The following is a 14,322-nucleotide window of genomic DNA, read 5'->3' as shown; positions in this document are numbered from 1 at the left end:
AGTTTTTGATGGGGCCTATCCCTTACGGGGGATAGATCCACTTTCAGGTTGCCAACTTTAGTGCGGATGGATGTGCTTTGTAGACAATATTATTATATTGTTTACGCTGGTTTGAGCTGTTTCAATCATAAATGATTAAAGTGTGTCGTTCACAGTACATAAAATGTTCTACTAGCGCTATTCCGGTGTAAGGAGCCAGATACTGTAATGTAGCGAGGGAAACCACTATTTCTACTGCCACAATAGTGTACCCATTGCTCATCGAAAAAATCCACCCTTTTTTTTTAAAAGAAACCACTAATACACCCTCTTATTCCTAGTATTAAAATTTCAATTTCAAAATGTATATACATTCCTTTATAGATATTTAGTATGATTATTTCAAATACCCATATTATTTGATTTTTATTGTACATAATTTCTTATATAAAAGTTTGAGTTTTAAAGTTTTTTTTTTAAATCAAACGGATTGCTTTGTGTTAAAGATAAAGAAAAAGATGTTAACAAAACTTTATAAATACTTAGTATGACTAGTTCAGAACTTTTTAAAGGTATATGCATGGCTTTATAGATATTTAATGTAATTATGGCCTTTAGGTCATGAATTTGATCTTAAAAAGTCTGGAATTGGTTTTCTAATTTTTAGATATGGTCTTTTAGGTCTTGAATTTGATGTTTTAAGTCTTAAATTTGGTATAAAAGCATCAACATTTTTTTTTTAAAATTAGGCCGCAGACTATTTGGCCCATTTATGAGTGGTTGCTCGCATGCAATTGTTGCGTACAAGGTTTTGTATTTACATTAGTACATTTCATAAATATGTTAATTTGGTAATATAATCTATTCGTAAATGAATACGATAATTTTTATTTTTTATACCATTTAATCTTTTCCATAAATCTCCCAGCCAACCTTGTGCTTCAGGGGAAAGTTTGTAACAGGTCAACACTCAACAGTGAACAACATATTGCCATATTCATTTCTTACTTTAAAAACTTTGATATATTGAATAATTATGATATTTATGAAGAGTACACAAGTGAAATATATGGGAATGTAGATGTCAGTTTAAACTTGGGTGTAACTACTTGCCAACCTCATTCAAATCCACAACAAGCACAATTTCAGACTCTTGAACAACCAGAACAACAACTTAATGAAAAAGATGAACAACTTAATGAACAACCAGAAGCACAACCAAATGAACAACCTCAACCTGCATTTCATGAAGCTCAATCAAAACCACAATCCAATGAAAAACCACAAGCAGATTTACAAGAAGCTGAAGAACAAACACAAACCTGAAGTAGGAAAATAAGCATTGGAACCAAAAAGTTAATTATACGAAAGTTAACTTGTCTTTGTGAACCACTAACTAGAACATTGCCTAAGGGATGTATAAAGGCAGTTGCACTTGCACGTAATGTTTACGGTGGACGGTTTGGAGATTTTTGGAGAATGCCAAAAATGTAATGGCCAATGGTAATGTTATTGATGTTAGTAACAAAATGACGTGGGTCTCAAGGAAAAAATGTTTTTAACATGGATACACTCAATGCCATTCTAATTGAAAAAAGAACAACCATTAGGTCAATTGCTAATGAGATGAAAATGGGACATTCACAAGTACATAGAATGTTAAAAGCAGGAGACCTTAGATCACACACAAATTCCATCAAACCAAAGTTTTCACATGAACACAAACTTAGGTGACTTAACTTCATCTTGTCTCAAATTATCCTGCCTACTGTTCACACATTACCAAAATTTAGTTTGATGTACAATTTAGTACACATAGATGAGAAGTAGTTTTATATGAGCAGAGAGACACAACAATTTATTTATTCATATGGGAAGAGGAAGAGCCATATAGGTGTGTTCAAAACAAGAAATTCATAGGAAAGGTCATGTTCATAGCTGATGTAGCTAGGCCACTTGTTAACACTAATGGGGACATGTGGGATCGGAAAATAGGTATCTTCCCTTTTACAGAGACACAAATAGCAATTAGAAATTCAAATAACAGGCCAACAGGTAGATCATAATTGAAAGCAATTACAAGAGTCACAAGGAATGTCATCAGGGAAAACTAAATTGCTGAAATTTACCAGCAATCAGATTAAAATGGCTAGCAAATGGAATTAGGGACATATGGATTTAAGTCTTTTTAATGCTCTTCAGTCAGTTCAATTTAGAGAATTTCCTAGAGATTTGCCACCTTTAATTAAGGCAGTAATTGATGCATATGATATTTTTAATCCAAGACTTTTGAATTACTCATGGATTCAATATCACTTATGCATGCTTGAGGTACTGAAAGTTATGCGTGGTAATAATTACAAGAAACCACACATGGGAAAGAAAAGGTTGGACAATGCAAGTTAGGTGAATTGCCAAGTCAACTTGAAGTTCCTGAGGAACTTATAGATTCGACTCATCAATATTTATGTCACGGGTTAATTAACCTCAATATTCTTCCCCCTGATGAAGATTGAAATTAATTATCCATCGGAAGTGACTTTTTGTACATGTGAATTAACCCTCTTATTTTTTGTCAAAGGGTTAAGGACTATAGGCTACATATAAGATGAAGCATTTTGTAAAGGGTGGAAAGGCTACATGCAAGATGAATCGTTTTGTAAAGCATTGAAATAAACGCATATAACATTTTGTAATCATAAGCATTCATTCATCATTGATCACATCACTTGACATCCTTTGTTTACACACCTCTTCACATAAATCATTGAGGTGGTTTTTAAAAGATTAATTCAATTAACATCATTCATCATTGTATTCCCAAGTTTCACTTGTGTCATTTCCCTCATAAAGAAGGGTTCACATCATTTTAATTAGCACACAAGTGACAAGTTCAACCTCTTCTCATGTAACCACAAGTACTAATGACACAAAACATATCTAGGGTTTCCCATTATTAAATAGATTACTGACATTGCCATTCGAAAATGAAAAAACCGACAATCATGTTATGTTGCAACTAAAACAGAACAAAGGTAGTAATTGAGGTGGCAATATTATTAAATCACAGTAACTGAAAATGGCATGTCACAAAGATATTGCTCATGTATCAGCCTAAATTGAAGTCAAGCCTAAGGTGGCAACGAACATGCTTACTCAATAATGCACTAATTTCATCAGTTTTAACCCCTATTATCACTGGAAATTTACAGATCATCCAACAAATGCAAGCATTTAATCCAACACAATTTAACAAAATCAAATCGTAACGTGTTTATCATCATGCATTTACCCAACAACACAAAACATTTAATCCAACAAAATTTACATAATCAGATCATAACATATCATCATCAAATAGTTACCCAACAACATCAAACACTCAATCCAACACAAATAAACATAGTTTAGATAATAATGATCATACCATGAACCGAAAATATTGTCATGCTTAATGTTTTAAAGATATCGAAGATAAGAATCAGAAAAACCACCAGAAAAGTTTTCTTCGTTGTTCAAAGCCTCCAATTTTAAGATGAAGATGAAAATGTCTTAAGATCAAACACCACGAAATCAGAAGCCCAAAAAAACCCAAAAGAACACGAAATAAGAAGCCAAAATCAACCTTAAAGACCAAGATATCAGAAGCCAACAAAAACGCAAAAAAACAAAATCAGAAACCAAAAAATGAAACACAAAACCACGAAATCAGATAATAAAATCAAAAGCCAAAATGCACCCAAAATATACAGAAATCAAATCTGAAATATGAACCAAAATGAAATGCATGTTCGTTGATAAGGATGGTCATGGGGCGGGTCTGGAGCGGGTTTGGCCGGACCCGGACTTGGACCCTTTTATTTTTTATGGATCCAGACCCTAAGGGTCCAAAATTTTTAGACCCAGACCCAGACCCAGACCCTACGAATCTGACGGGTCTAGGGTCCATAATGGGTCTTATACAAAGCCTCTTTGATTTGTCAAAATTGAACCTTTTGCGAGTCTTTTTTGTATTTTTGTAAGCAACTTATTATCGTATTACAAACACTTGTTCGAATCCATAAAATTCAAATACAAAATAATTACTAAAACGTAAAAACACTTGTCTAAATACATAATTAAAAATCAAATATAAAAGACTAAATGAGATATATAGTTTACATTCCATAATATTCCAATTACAATCAATTTTGATCAATCTTCTTCAACTTCATCAAGATCCTAAAGGAAATATCAAACAATTATAAGTTAGTTTTTCAATAAAGAAAAGTAAATCAAAATAAATCCATTAAAGTTAAAGCGTACTAGTTGAATCGCATCTATTTGTTGTTCTTCATCAACTACGAATCATCAATTACTGTGGAGCAAGCATAAGCATCTTCCGAAGAACCTTATAAAGAGATTTTAAAAACAAAAACAAATAAGATCACCAACCAAAAACAAAACCAATACTAAATCAGTAAAAGTTAGACTTTTACCTTTTATGTCTTCCATCATCCAATTTTGTAAACACATTAATGCTTCCATAATTTGTGAATGAAGTCTTGAACAATGAGGGCTAATAACCCTTCCTTTGGTACTAAAAGCACTTTCTGAAGCAACGGAAGAAACAGAAATGGCAAGAATATCTTTCGCAATCTTTTGCAAAGTCGGATACTTCGTATTTACTTTCCACCAATAAAGGACATCCAAATCCTTTCATCCGATAATGGTTCTTCCTCTAAATAAAAATCCAATTCACACCTATTCACCTTTCTAACCTTAGTTCTCTTAGATTGAGCAAATTAATCTTGTGCACCGTCTATAGAACTTGGTGCAAGTCGTTTCCTACTTTGCCCAACATCATTCACATTTTTCACAATATCACTTTTCCTTTGATACTCCACAACCAAATTATCAAGATACCTACGAACTCTTGCTATTTGCATATCAACCTCATTAACATCAAAAAACTTCCTAAAATAAAACTCCACACAATCCATTTTATTTCTTAGATCTAAGATAGTAGCAATAGCCTAAAGTTCACACGTATGATCCCGATACTTGTCAAATTTTTCAAGCATATTTTCTGTCATCAATCTAATAATTTCAACATCACTTTGTAACCACCTAACCAAAGCAAGCTTAATCTCACAAACCCTTTGAAAAAAAAGATTGATAGTGATAAACTTTCTTCCAGAAAAAACATTAGTTGTACTGTAAAAATTTTCTAACTTATTACAAACAAGCTCAGCTAATTCCCAATCTTTATCAATACGAACAACAAAAATTCATCTTTTTATTCAATCGCTTTAACCTTGAAAACACATCTTTAAACAACAAAACACTTTTAAGCATCAAGTAGGTTGAATTCCATCTTTTTTTACAATCAAGACTAGGCCTTTTAATGTTAACTAAGTCCAAAAAAGACAAGCCTCCTCAAAATTTTCAATTCTTTTAGGAGTAGACATCCAAAAAGACACATAATTACGAACTTTTTCAATTGCAGAACTAATAACCCGTAATCCATCTTGAACTATTAGGTTCAATATGTGAGCACTATAACGTAAATGCAAAAGATCACCCTCAAGCATCAAAGAACTTTTCTCAAACTTATCCACTAAAATCTTCATCATTGCATCATTAGTAGTGGCATTATCAACAACAACAGCAGATATTTTATTTTGAAAACAATATTGAGACAAACAATCCATCATTACCTTTGCAATAACACCTCCGGTGTGAGGACAAGGCACATAGCAAAACCTATATAGAATAATATAATACTCCCTCCGAACCAATTTAGTTCTCTCATTTCCTTATTTCGCAAAGTCTTTTTAGTTGTCTCATTTCTATTTTTGTCAATCTTTTTTTACCTAAATATCCTTAATTCACACAAGTAATTACGACCAACTACCCTTTACTACTTACCCTTTATTACTTACCCTTTTTAATGGACCCCACACCATCCTTAATAACCATGCCCAAGCAAATGGGACATCTAAATTGGTTCAGAGGGAGTATATGTTTTAGTCAAAGGATAAATGATAAAATTAAAAGTAACATGATTACATGAGTAAATAAGTAAGATTTTACCTTAAGGTGCGATTTCGTAAGACCCATTGTTTATCAATAAAATGCGAAGTTATGACCATGTAACCCTTCTTCTGGTTGGTTGCAGTCCACATATCAGTAGTGATTGCAATTATACTTTTATTATGCTCGAGCAATTTATGTAGAGAAAGTTTTTCTTGTTTAAACATCTTCATGATATCTCGCTTTAATGTGGACCTAGAAATCATCTTAAAATTACAATTAAGGCTTTCCACAAACCTCCTAAACCCAATATGATCCACCATAGACAATCGATACTAGTGTATAATAACCATGGAAACTAATTCCCTTCTCGAAAAATCTTGGTCGAACTCTTTAAGTTTGCTTTTACCACTAAATTCCAGAGAACTTGACCCATCACATTCCTTCTTAACTCTTAAAGTTGTTTGACCACGTGCAAGATTCAAATGTCTTCCTGAGCAAACTTTCTTTGCGTGTTTCAAGAGATGAATTTTCCACTACTACCACCATTTACTAGACTAACACCACAATGCTTACAAACAGCTCTAATCACACCATTTACTTCCTCTCTTACAAAATAATTCCATGCCTCAGAGGTTGTTTTCCTTCCCTTATCTTTTGTGCAAAGAATTGGAGTACCATCATCATTAACAAACCCTTCTTCATCTACATCCAATGTATTTTTTGACTCCGTAACAAAATTATATTGTGGTTGTGCCACTGATTTGAACGTACATTGTGATTGATTTTCATCCATTATCTATACGACTATACCAAGTAGAAAATGGTGTTGTTTTAAAACAGAATTATATATACAGGCTACAAGCCTACAACTTCATCCATGACCAAAGAGAATTAAAACACACTGATTTCAATTCAACAAAAAAGTTTTAATGTTGTCATAGCTCACAGTTCACAATAGTTCATAGACTTCAGACTTCACAGTTCATGGTTCATACTATGTCACCTAAGACCTAATTCATCATATATTAAGAATGAAAACCACAAAATACATAGAAGAATAAAAATTAGAATCATTAACAAAATCACTAACAAATTAAAGAAAAATTAAAGAACACTAAATCACTAAACAAAATTTAGGCTATAAAAAAAACTGGAATCACTAACAAAATGACTAACAAAATTTAGGCTATAAAACCACAAAATCCATAGAAGAATTAAAATTGAAATCACTATCAAATTAAAGAAAACAAAAGAAATAGAGTACCTGGAGCCTGGACTGGATTGGCGTGAATGGTGGAGGTGGACTGGACTGGCGTGAATGGTGGAGGTCGACTGAAGTGGAGAAGAAGGATGGCGATGGCGATGGCTGGCGATGAAGGTCGACAGAATTCGAAGAGGCGCAGAGGACTAGAGGAGAAAGAAAAAAATTAGGGTTACTGGATTAGGGCGTTATTAAGCTGAGGCAGAATGAGAAATTGAGAATTGAGAATGAGAAGGCAATCAAGGCATCATATATTAATAATAAAAAAATTAATATTAGAATTTAGAAATCAAAAATTCATAATATAAAATTTAAAAGTTTAGGGTCCGAGTCCTAGTCTGAGGGGCGGGTCTAGGGTCTGGGTCTCGAGGTCGGGTCTGGGTCTGGGTCTTCCCCGGATTTGATGGGTCTCAAAAATTAAGATCCAGACCCTTAAAAAAGGGGGCAGGTCCGAAGCGGGTCCAACAGGGTTCCGGACCCATGACCATCCCTATTCGTTGATAGTGAGGGATAATCGAAATCATATGCTGAGATGATAAAATAAGATCACGAAATCAAGGGTTTATGGAGATATGAACACAAAATCAGGTGATTAGGAAGAGGAGAGTTGATAGAGAGAGGGAGATTGGAGCCGTTTGTTCATGTGGAAAAATGAGAAACAACCGGTTTACTTAAGGTTTATAAGAGAATCATGGAAATCAATGGTTGAGATGTAGATTTAAGAAAATATCAAGGGTTTAAAAATATTTAGGGATTCTAGAGCATCAAATGAAGAGTAGTTGAACGGTTTGTGCATGTAATTCAATTAAGTGCTTGGTTTTTAAAATCAGATCTAAATTCCATCAAAAGGTGGGGAAAAAAATTGTATAATTAAAAGTAGGTAGTTGATAGTGGGCAAATTAAGTAATTAGAGCGATGAGATATGATTGATAGTAATATGTGGGGTAGGAATAAAGTAGGAGTAAAATAGAGAATTATATAGATTATTTTTACCCAAAAAAGTAATGTTACAACTAATATGAAACATCCATAAATAGTAAATGTAGCAAGTAAATTGAAACGAAGGAAGTACCAAAGTAGCTTGAAAGAACTGTTAATTTATTTATTTATTGACTGTCTCCAAATTATAATTTACCGACCAAAGTTTGTTGTTCATACAACAGTTATCATATGATACATACATTAGAGATAAGCCCCAATTTAGAGCCTACCTTTTCCTGAAACATGAACTATTGATAAAATACAACATGGGTCTCTGGTATGGCTTCTCAATATGACTCTTCATCGTCTATCTAGGCAAGTAACACTACTTGCAAATTCAACTATCCTATTCCTTCTCCAAGAAAGATGACTCAGCTAGATCGATTGCACGAGCAAGACCAGCAGCCTTGTTTTCACACTCCCTTTGTTCATCTGCAGGGTCACTGTCAGCAACAATGCCAGCTCCAGCCTGAAGGTGGGCCACCCATTCCCTTCTTCGATCAACATCCTTGTATGAATACATTGTATCATATCGAGTTGCAGTTGAAAATACCATAGTTCTCAAAGCGAGAGCTATATCCATGTCACCGGTGAAAGAGATTCCACCAAATCCACCACTATATGGCCCTCGTCTATTGACTTCAAGCTCATCTATCAACTCCATGGCTTTAACCTATACACGTACAAATCTTAGGTCGAGTTCCCATGAAGCTTGGACAAAAAGCATACATGGCACAGAATTACAATATAACCAAACTACTATGTTCAAAATTTTATATATTAAAGGACCTAATATGTTCAAAATTGTCTCCATGGATCAACTTTTAGAATGTTTCAAATGTCAAAGTTCTATTATACATAGACAAAACCTACGCTATTGTATCCAAGAAAATCAATACAATATTTATACCGAAAGCATCTTATTATTCATGACATAGCCCACCATTCCATTATCTCAATGCTTGCTCCTAGACATGGATTGTATGTACACAACCTCACCCTTTTGATAAATATGTTATTTCCAATAGACCTTTGATCAAAAACTATCATATACTTCACAAAAATAAAAAGTGGTATGATTTAAGCCATCCTAAGATAATCCAAACTCAAAAGCTGTAAATTGTTAGCTCCATGTAGAATAGACAAATTTTTTACAAATTATTTGAAAGATAATTTAAGATTTTTTTCAGATATGAAAAGATAGCCAGCATTAGAGCAGAGACATGGTCAAGTTCCTTATTCAGTCTTAGCTGACAAAGCTAACTAGACAAACAAACACAACAGGAAAGATTAAGAGCAGAGTATGAGGGGCACCTTTGGCGCTCCACTGACTGTTCCAACAGGTAATGCAGCACGTAACACATCCCAACTTGTCAAATCATCATGCAGGTCCCCTGTCACCTGAGAAATAAGCAAAAAGTAGACAAAGTGCAGATTCCATCAGTGGACCTTCCTTTTTACAATACTGAACCTAAAAGATGAAAATGATGAAAGGCCTTTCAAATCAACTTCCCTAACCATCCATTTAGCTAATAGATGCACATTGGAACAAATATAAAGCAATAGTCATGCTTTTCCTTTGAGATGGATTGCATGCAAAAGAAGTAGATAAAGAAGAAAATACTTCTCTCCTTCCCTCACTAACTATTCACAAATTGCCTTTCTATACCGGAGGTGCATTAGTAATCCCTCCTTTTTTCCAAGGACCTAGCCTACTAGACTTTAGTAGTTTATTAAGAGCTAAAGGAAAGATAACCATTTGGAGAATTAAGAGAGATTTACTCACTGTAGAGCTGATATGCATCACATGGGAATACCGCTCGATATTCATAAGCTTTTCAACCTTCACTGAACCACTTTTAGAGACCTGTTAAACAGCCATTATCAGATTCCAAATTGCACTTATGCAGGGACAAAAAAGGAATGGGGAAAAAATCATGAGCATCAAAACTAACTGATTTACAGCAAACAGGAGCTGTTTGTTTGATTAAAAAACACTTTTTACAGTATTTAATCCAAATCAAAATTTTCACAGCAGTGTATGTAAAAGAACCTTTCCAACATCATTTCTTCCCAGATCAACCAGCATTATATGCTCAGCACACTGCTTTTGATCATTCAAGAGCTGTTTTTCCAGCATGACATCTTCTTTTGGCGTCTTTCCTCTCCTGGTAGTTCCAGCTAGAGGTCTGTTAGTGATCTTCCCCTACAGTGAAAAAAGATGCACAAGTATTCGCATAAGTGTACAATAGAGTAGAATTGGGTTAAAATAAACAAGACCAAACTACTCACGACAATCAAAATGAAAGATTAGATATTACATGCTTATTTCATTTACCAAAAGAGGGGAAGAATCTCGGAACAACTAAGCAAGTAAAGTGCATGAGCACTTGAGTAGAAAACGAAAATACATCAGCAACCTTGTAGTAAAAAATACAAACTTACTTTCTTAACACGAGTCAAAATCTCTGGGCTTGAGGCAACCAAAACACATCCTCTTGCCTGAAATGCAACAACGAAGAAAAGGTTAACAGAGAGCCCAATATAAGAGACATGTAATATTACATAACAAGAAAATAGTGGAACATACCTGTAGATATCCCATATATGGGCTAGGGTTAACAATTCTCAATGCCCTATATACTTCAAATGGATCTGCAAATGTTCGTCTCTCAAAACGTTGACTTAACACAATTTGAAATATGTCACCAGCCAAGATATGTTCCTTGGCTTTCAAAACAGCAGCTTTGTAGGCTTCACTAGCCATATTTGAAGTCTTCAACTCAGTACCAAAGTGGCGAGTCTGTAATTTGATAGAGCCAGGAGATATCCTGGGGCTGGAATCCAAAAAACAAATAAGCTCAGAAGATAAGCATTTTAAAATGAATTAATCCTTTTTGAATTGATAAGTCACACTCACGTTGCAACATCTTGGACCTTGGACAGAAAATGATCTAATCTTTCAACTCCATCTTTATAAGCTTCCTCAGCAGACTTAAAACGATCCACACGAACCCAATGTATCACATATACTTTCTGAAACAACAAACAAAAATCTTGTCAGCACAAGTAATGTGGAAAAGTACCATCATGCCTAAAATATATACTTTCTTTTAAAATGTCAATTCCATACCTTCTCCACATGATCAAACACAATCACGTTATCGTACAAGCCTAAATGAACATCGGGAAGGTTCCTGTCATCATGAGGCGCATTTGAGAAGGGAATCTTCTTCTTCTCCACATAACGAACTGTGTCGTATGAGAAATAACCAACCCATCCACCTGACCAAAATAACATAACAGCATAAGCCTAATCATCCAGTGAACATCAAACAGTGGTTAATTATTCTTGGTAACATTGATAAAATAATATGGAATTTAAAAGGCCCGTATTAGTCTTATGGATTACTTCACCTTCTTCAGTACATAAGTCAAATTCTTAATCATTACAAATTTTATGTGAACATCAATTTATGCGGTAGAGGATGTGATCAGTTATCATAATGCCTATGAATTGGTTCAAATTATAAGATATCACTTGATACGGCCCACAATGTGGTTTTTTTATACCGTTACAACATGGGGAATATCGGATCATTTTTCAGAAAAACATTACATCGCGACCAATGCAATGTGATGCGGCCTTGTTTTTACACTATGACTATACTTAGAAAGAAATGGTTACTTAAATGCTGAAACGATTCACTCCATGCCACATCTTGGCTACATTAGATGCTGAAGTTCAAAATAGGAAACAATGGGTAAAAGTCACAGGAAGAAACAACAGGTAACATTCATGTTTTGCATAATATGCTTCCATAAATGCAAGACAAAACCAACAATCATAATTTACTCATTGTAAACGACATAAATACCTTTAATTGTTCAAATTGAGCTTAAATTCCGTGCAACGCGTACTGGTAAATGTTCGCTATTAAACAAAAAGACATTTAAGGCGAGTACAAAGCAATCATTGGAGTCATTAGAGATCCCACGGCAAGTAAAAACAAGACCTTTATGCAAGCATGTAAGTCGGAGATTCATGCAAAAACATGCACATATTAGCATCTTGATATCTGCAAACCTCAAACTTCAATAACTTCCAGTCCCCCACTTTTAAACAGTCAAAATCCATAAATCAGTGGTGTGTTGTTATTCCAACCTCATAAACTCTTGCAATCAAAGTTAGTGTACGTACAGAAATTTAATGTACACCACATAGTACTTACTCAATAACTCAAACTAGCCCAAAAATATTAATGCAGTCTCAGTAGGAAGACCATATTTTCAAAAATGTAAACAATCACTGTACAATCAAGTTCATAAAAATCAAAAACACCTAAAACGAGTGGATAATTCAGATAATCTCACCGCAAAAGACATCAGGAAGCTCATCAATCAATTGTGGTTCCCATTCCTCCATAATCTTCCTGGGGACGGTCATTGGATCCTCCACAAACTCCTCAGTTCTCTTCCCTTCTTGATGATCCATCACTGTCACCATATTCTCTTTTGCCACGATTTCCATGCTTGGCTGAGCCCCAACAATACTATATCTTCCCTATAAAACCATGCATACTGAAATTAATAAATCTAGTCATCCTGATTCTCTTTTTTTCTACTCAAGTCATTCTAATCCATAAACTACTGTGCAAAATTGAGAAATAAGTATAATGTAACATGTGAATTTTTAGAATCTGCTCAAAAGAGTGTAAGATTGCAGAAATTCAAATTTTGAATACATATAAACACATGTTTTGTCCCGGCACTTTCCAAGCTTCTTTTTATCAATTCAACTCATCTATTTTCCCCTTAATTTATTTTGCAAATACTTTTACCATGTTACATGCAAATCTTCACTAATTTGCTCACCAAAGCACAAAATTACAAATAAGTAAATAAAAAGGACTAATCTATTCTCTTTGCATCCTCCAAAACTCAGCATATAACCAAATTAAAAGTAACACTTCATAAAAAATTCACCTTTTCCGAAAATGTTGAGACAATTCATTTCACCGACTACATTCACTTAGTTTGACCAAAAGTTACTTTTTTTTTCCCTACATCAAAATTTTGCAATTTCCTTAATTTTCCAATTATCATCTACAAAATTGTTCTTTTATTTCCTAGAAAGCCACATGCAAGAATTTTCTCACAACTATTCACCAAAATACACTTCCAATACATTCTAAAAACAATAAAAGGAAAGCAAAAAATAGGAAAAAAAACATTCTACTCCTTCATTTCTCTTTTAAATCCTTTCTGCACACGACATCTTTCAGTAATCACTAAAATTCAAATTCTAAATGTGAGCAAGAATCAAATATCAGAGAGAAAATATCAATTCTAGAATGAGCAAGAATCAAAAATCAGATAGAAAATAAAAATTCTAGAAAATGAGCATGATTCATACAACATGAGAGTTGACAACTCCAGGTTCAACAGCTTCAAACAAAAAACTTGGCGCTTCACGATCATCTTCCGAAACTAAACACCGATAAGCAAGTACAGGTGTTAAATGATCAGAAAAAATACACTTGTACAACGGTATTAAATTTCCTTTGTGCGCTGCTTCAACAAATTCCTCCGAATTTTTCACTGCATTATTTTCAATTCAAACAACAATAACAATTAATCAACCTATCTACCAAAAAAAAAATCAAAATTTCAAAAACTTCAAAATAATTACCAACTGAAGGAGAGGTGAAAACCGCGGAGCATTTAAATGGACGACGAGTAGAAACACAATGGGCACGAGGACAAAAACGACGTTTTGCATTAAAATTAACAGTCGGAAACGACAAGGACGATGGAATCTGGCGATTGTTTTGTGAATGGAGAAAGATTTGTGGAGAGACAGATATGGCTTCCATTGATGAAGAAGCTTCAGAGCACTGATCAGTAAACAATCTGGAAGCTTTTTACAGAGAAAATGGGAGGGAGGAGAGAGAAGTTGAAACTGAAATACGAAGAGTGAAGAGTTGGGGTGAGTTTTAATAGTAGGAAGGATTTTGCCGTTTCTGACCGAGTGTTTTTTTATTGTGTATTTCCGGGAAAAAAAAAATGGAAGTAAACTAAAA

At 34.1% G+C, this 14,322-nt stretch overlaps 1 protein-coding gene across 1 annotated transcript; it reads right to left on the bottom strand.

The window, feature by feature from the left end:
• Positions 1-8,335: 8,335 nt before the first annotated feature.
• On the bottom strand, positions 8,336-14,322 carry LOC130814267 (anthranilate synthase alpha subunit 2, chloroplastic-like). The gene is made up of 11 exons (XM_057680364.1): positions 13,932-14,322; positions 13,656-13,840; positions 12,614-12,803; positions 11,373-11,524; positions 11,160-11,275; positions 10,830-11,076; positions 10,685-10,741; positions 10,293-10,445; positions 10,026-10,106; positions 9,554-9,640; positions 8,336-8,912 (listed from the first exon to the last, which is right to left on the bottom strand). Exons 1-11 carry the CDS (start codon positions 14,113-14,115, stop codon positions 8,586-8,588), a joined length of 1,779 nt encoding a protein of 592 aa, XP_057536347.1. The 5' UTR covers positions 14,116-14,322; the 3' UTR covers positions 8,336-8,585.

Source organism: Amaranthus tricolor, chromosome 5 (assembly GCF_026212465.1).
Source record: "Amaranthus tricolor cultivar Red isolate AtriRed21 chromosome 5, ASM2621246v1, whole genome shotgun sequence".
NCBI lineage: Eukaryota > Viridiplantae > Streptophyta > Magnoliopsida > Caryophyllales > Amaranthaceae > Amaranthus > Amaranthus tricolor.
Note: the sequence above shows the minus strand (reverse complement) of the source record. Positions and strands in the feature narration are given on the sequence as shown.

Coding starts and splice junctions, on each gene's coding strand:
- LOC130814267 (XM_057680364.1), bottom strand. CDS start 14,115: ATGGAAGCCATATCTGTCTCTCCACAAATCTTTCTCCATTCACAAAAC. Junction 12,804..13,655: donor GAGTTGTCAACTCTCATGTT/GTATGAATCATG, acceptor ATGGTTTTATAG/GGAAGATATAGTATTGTTGG. Junction 10,742..10,829: donor CATATATGGGATATCTACAG/GTATGTTCCACT, acceptor GTTGCATTTCAG/GCAAGAGGATGTGTTTTGGT.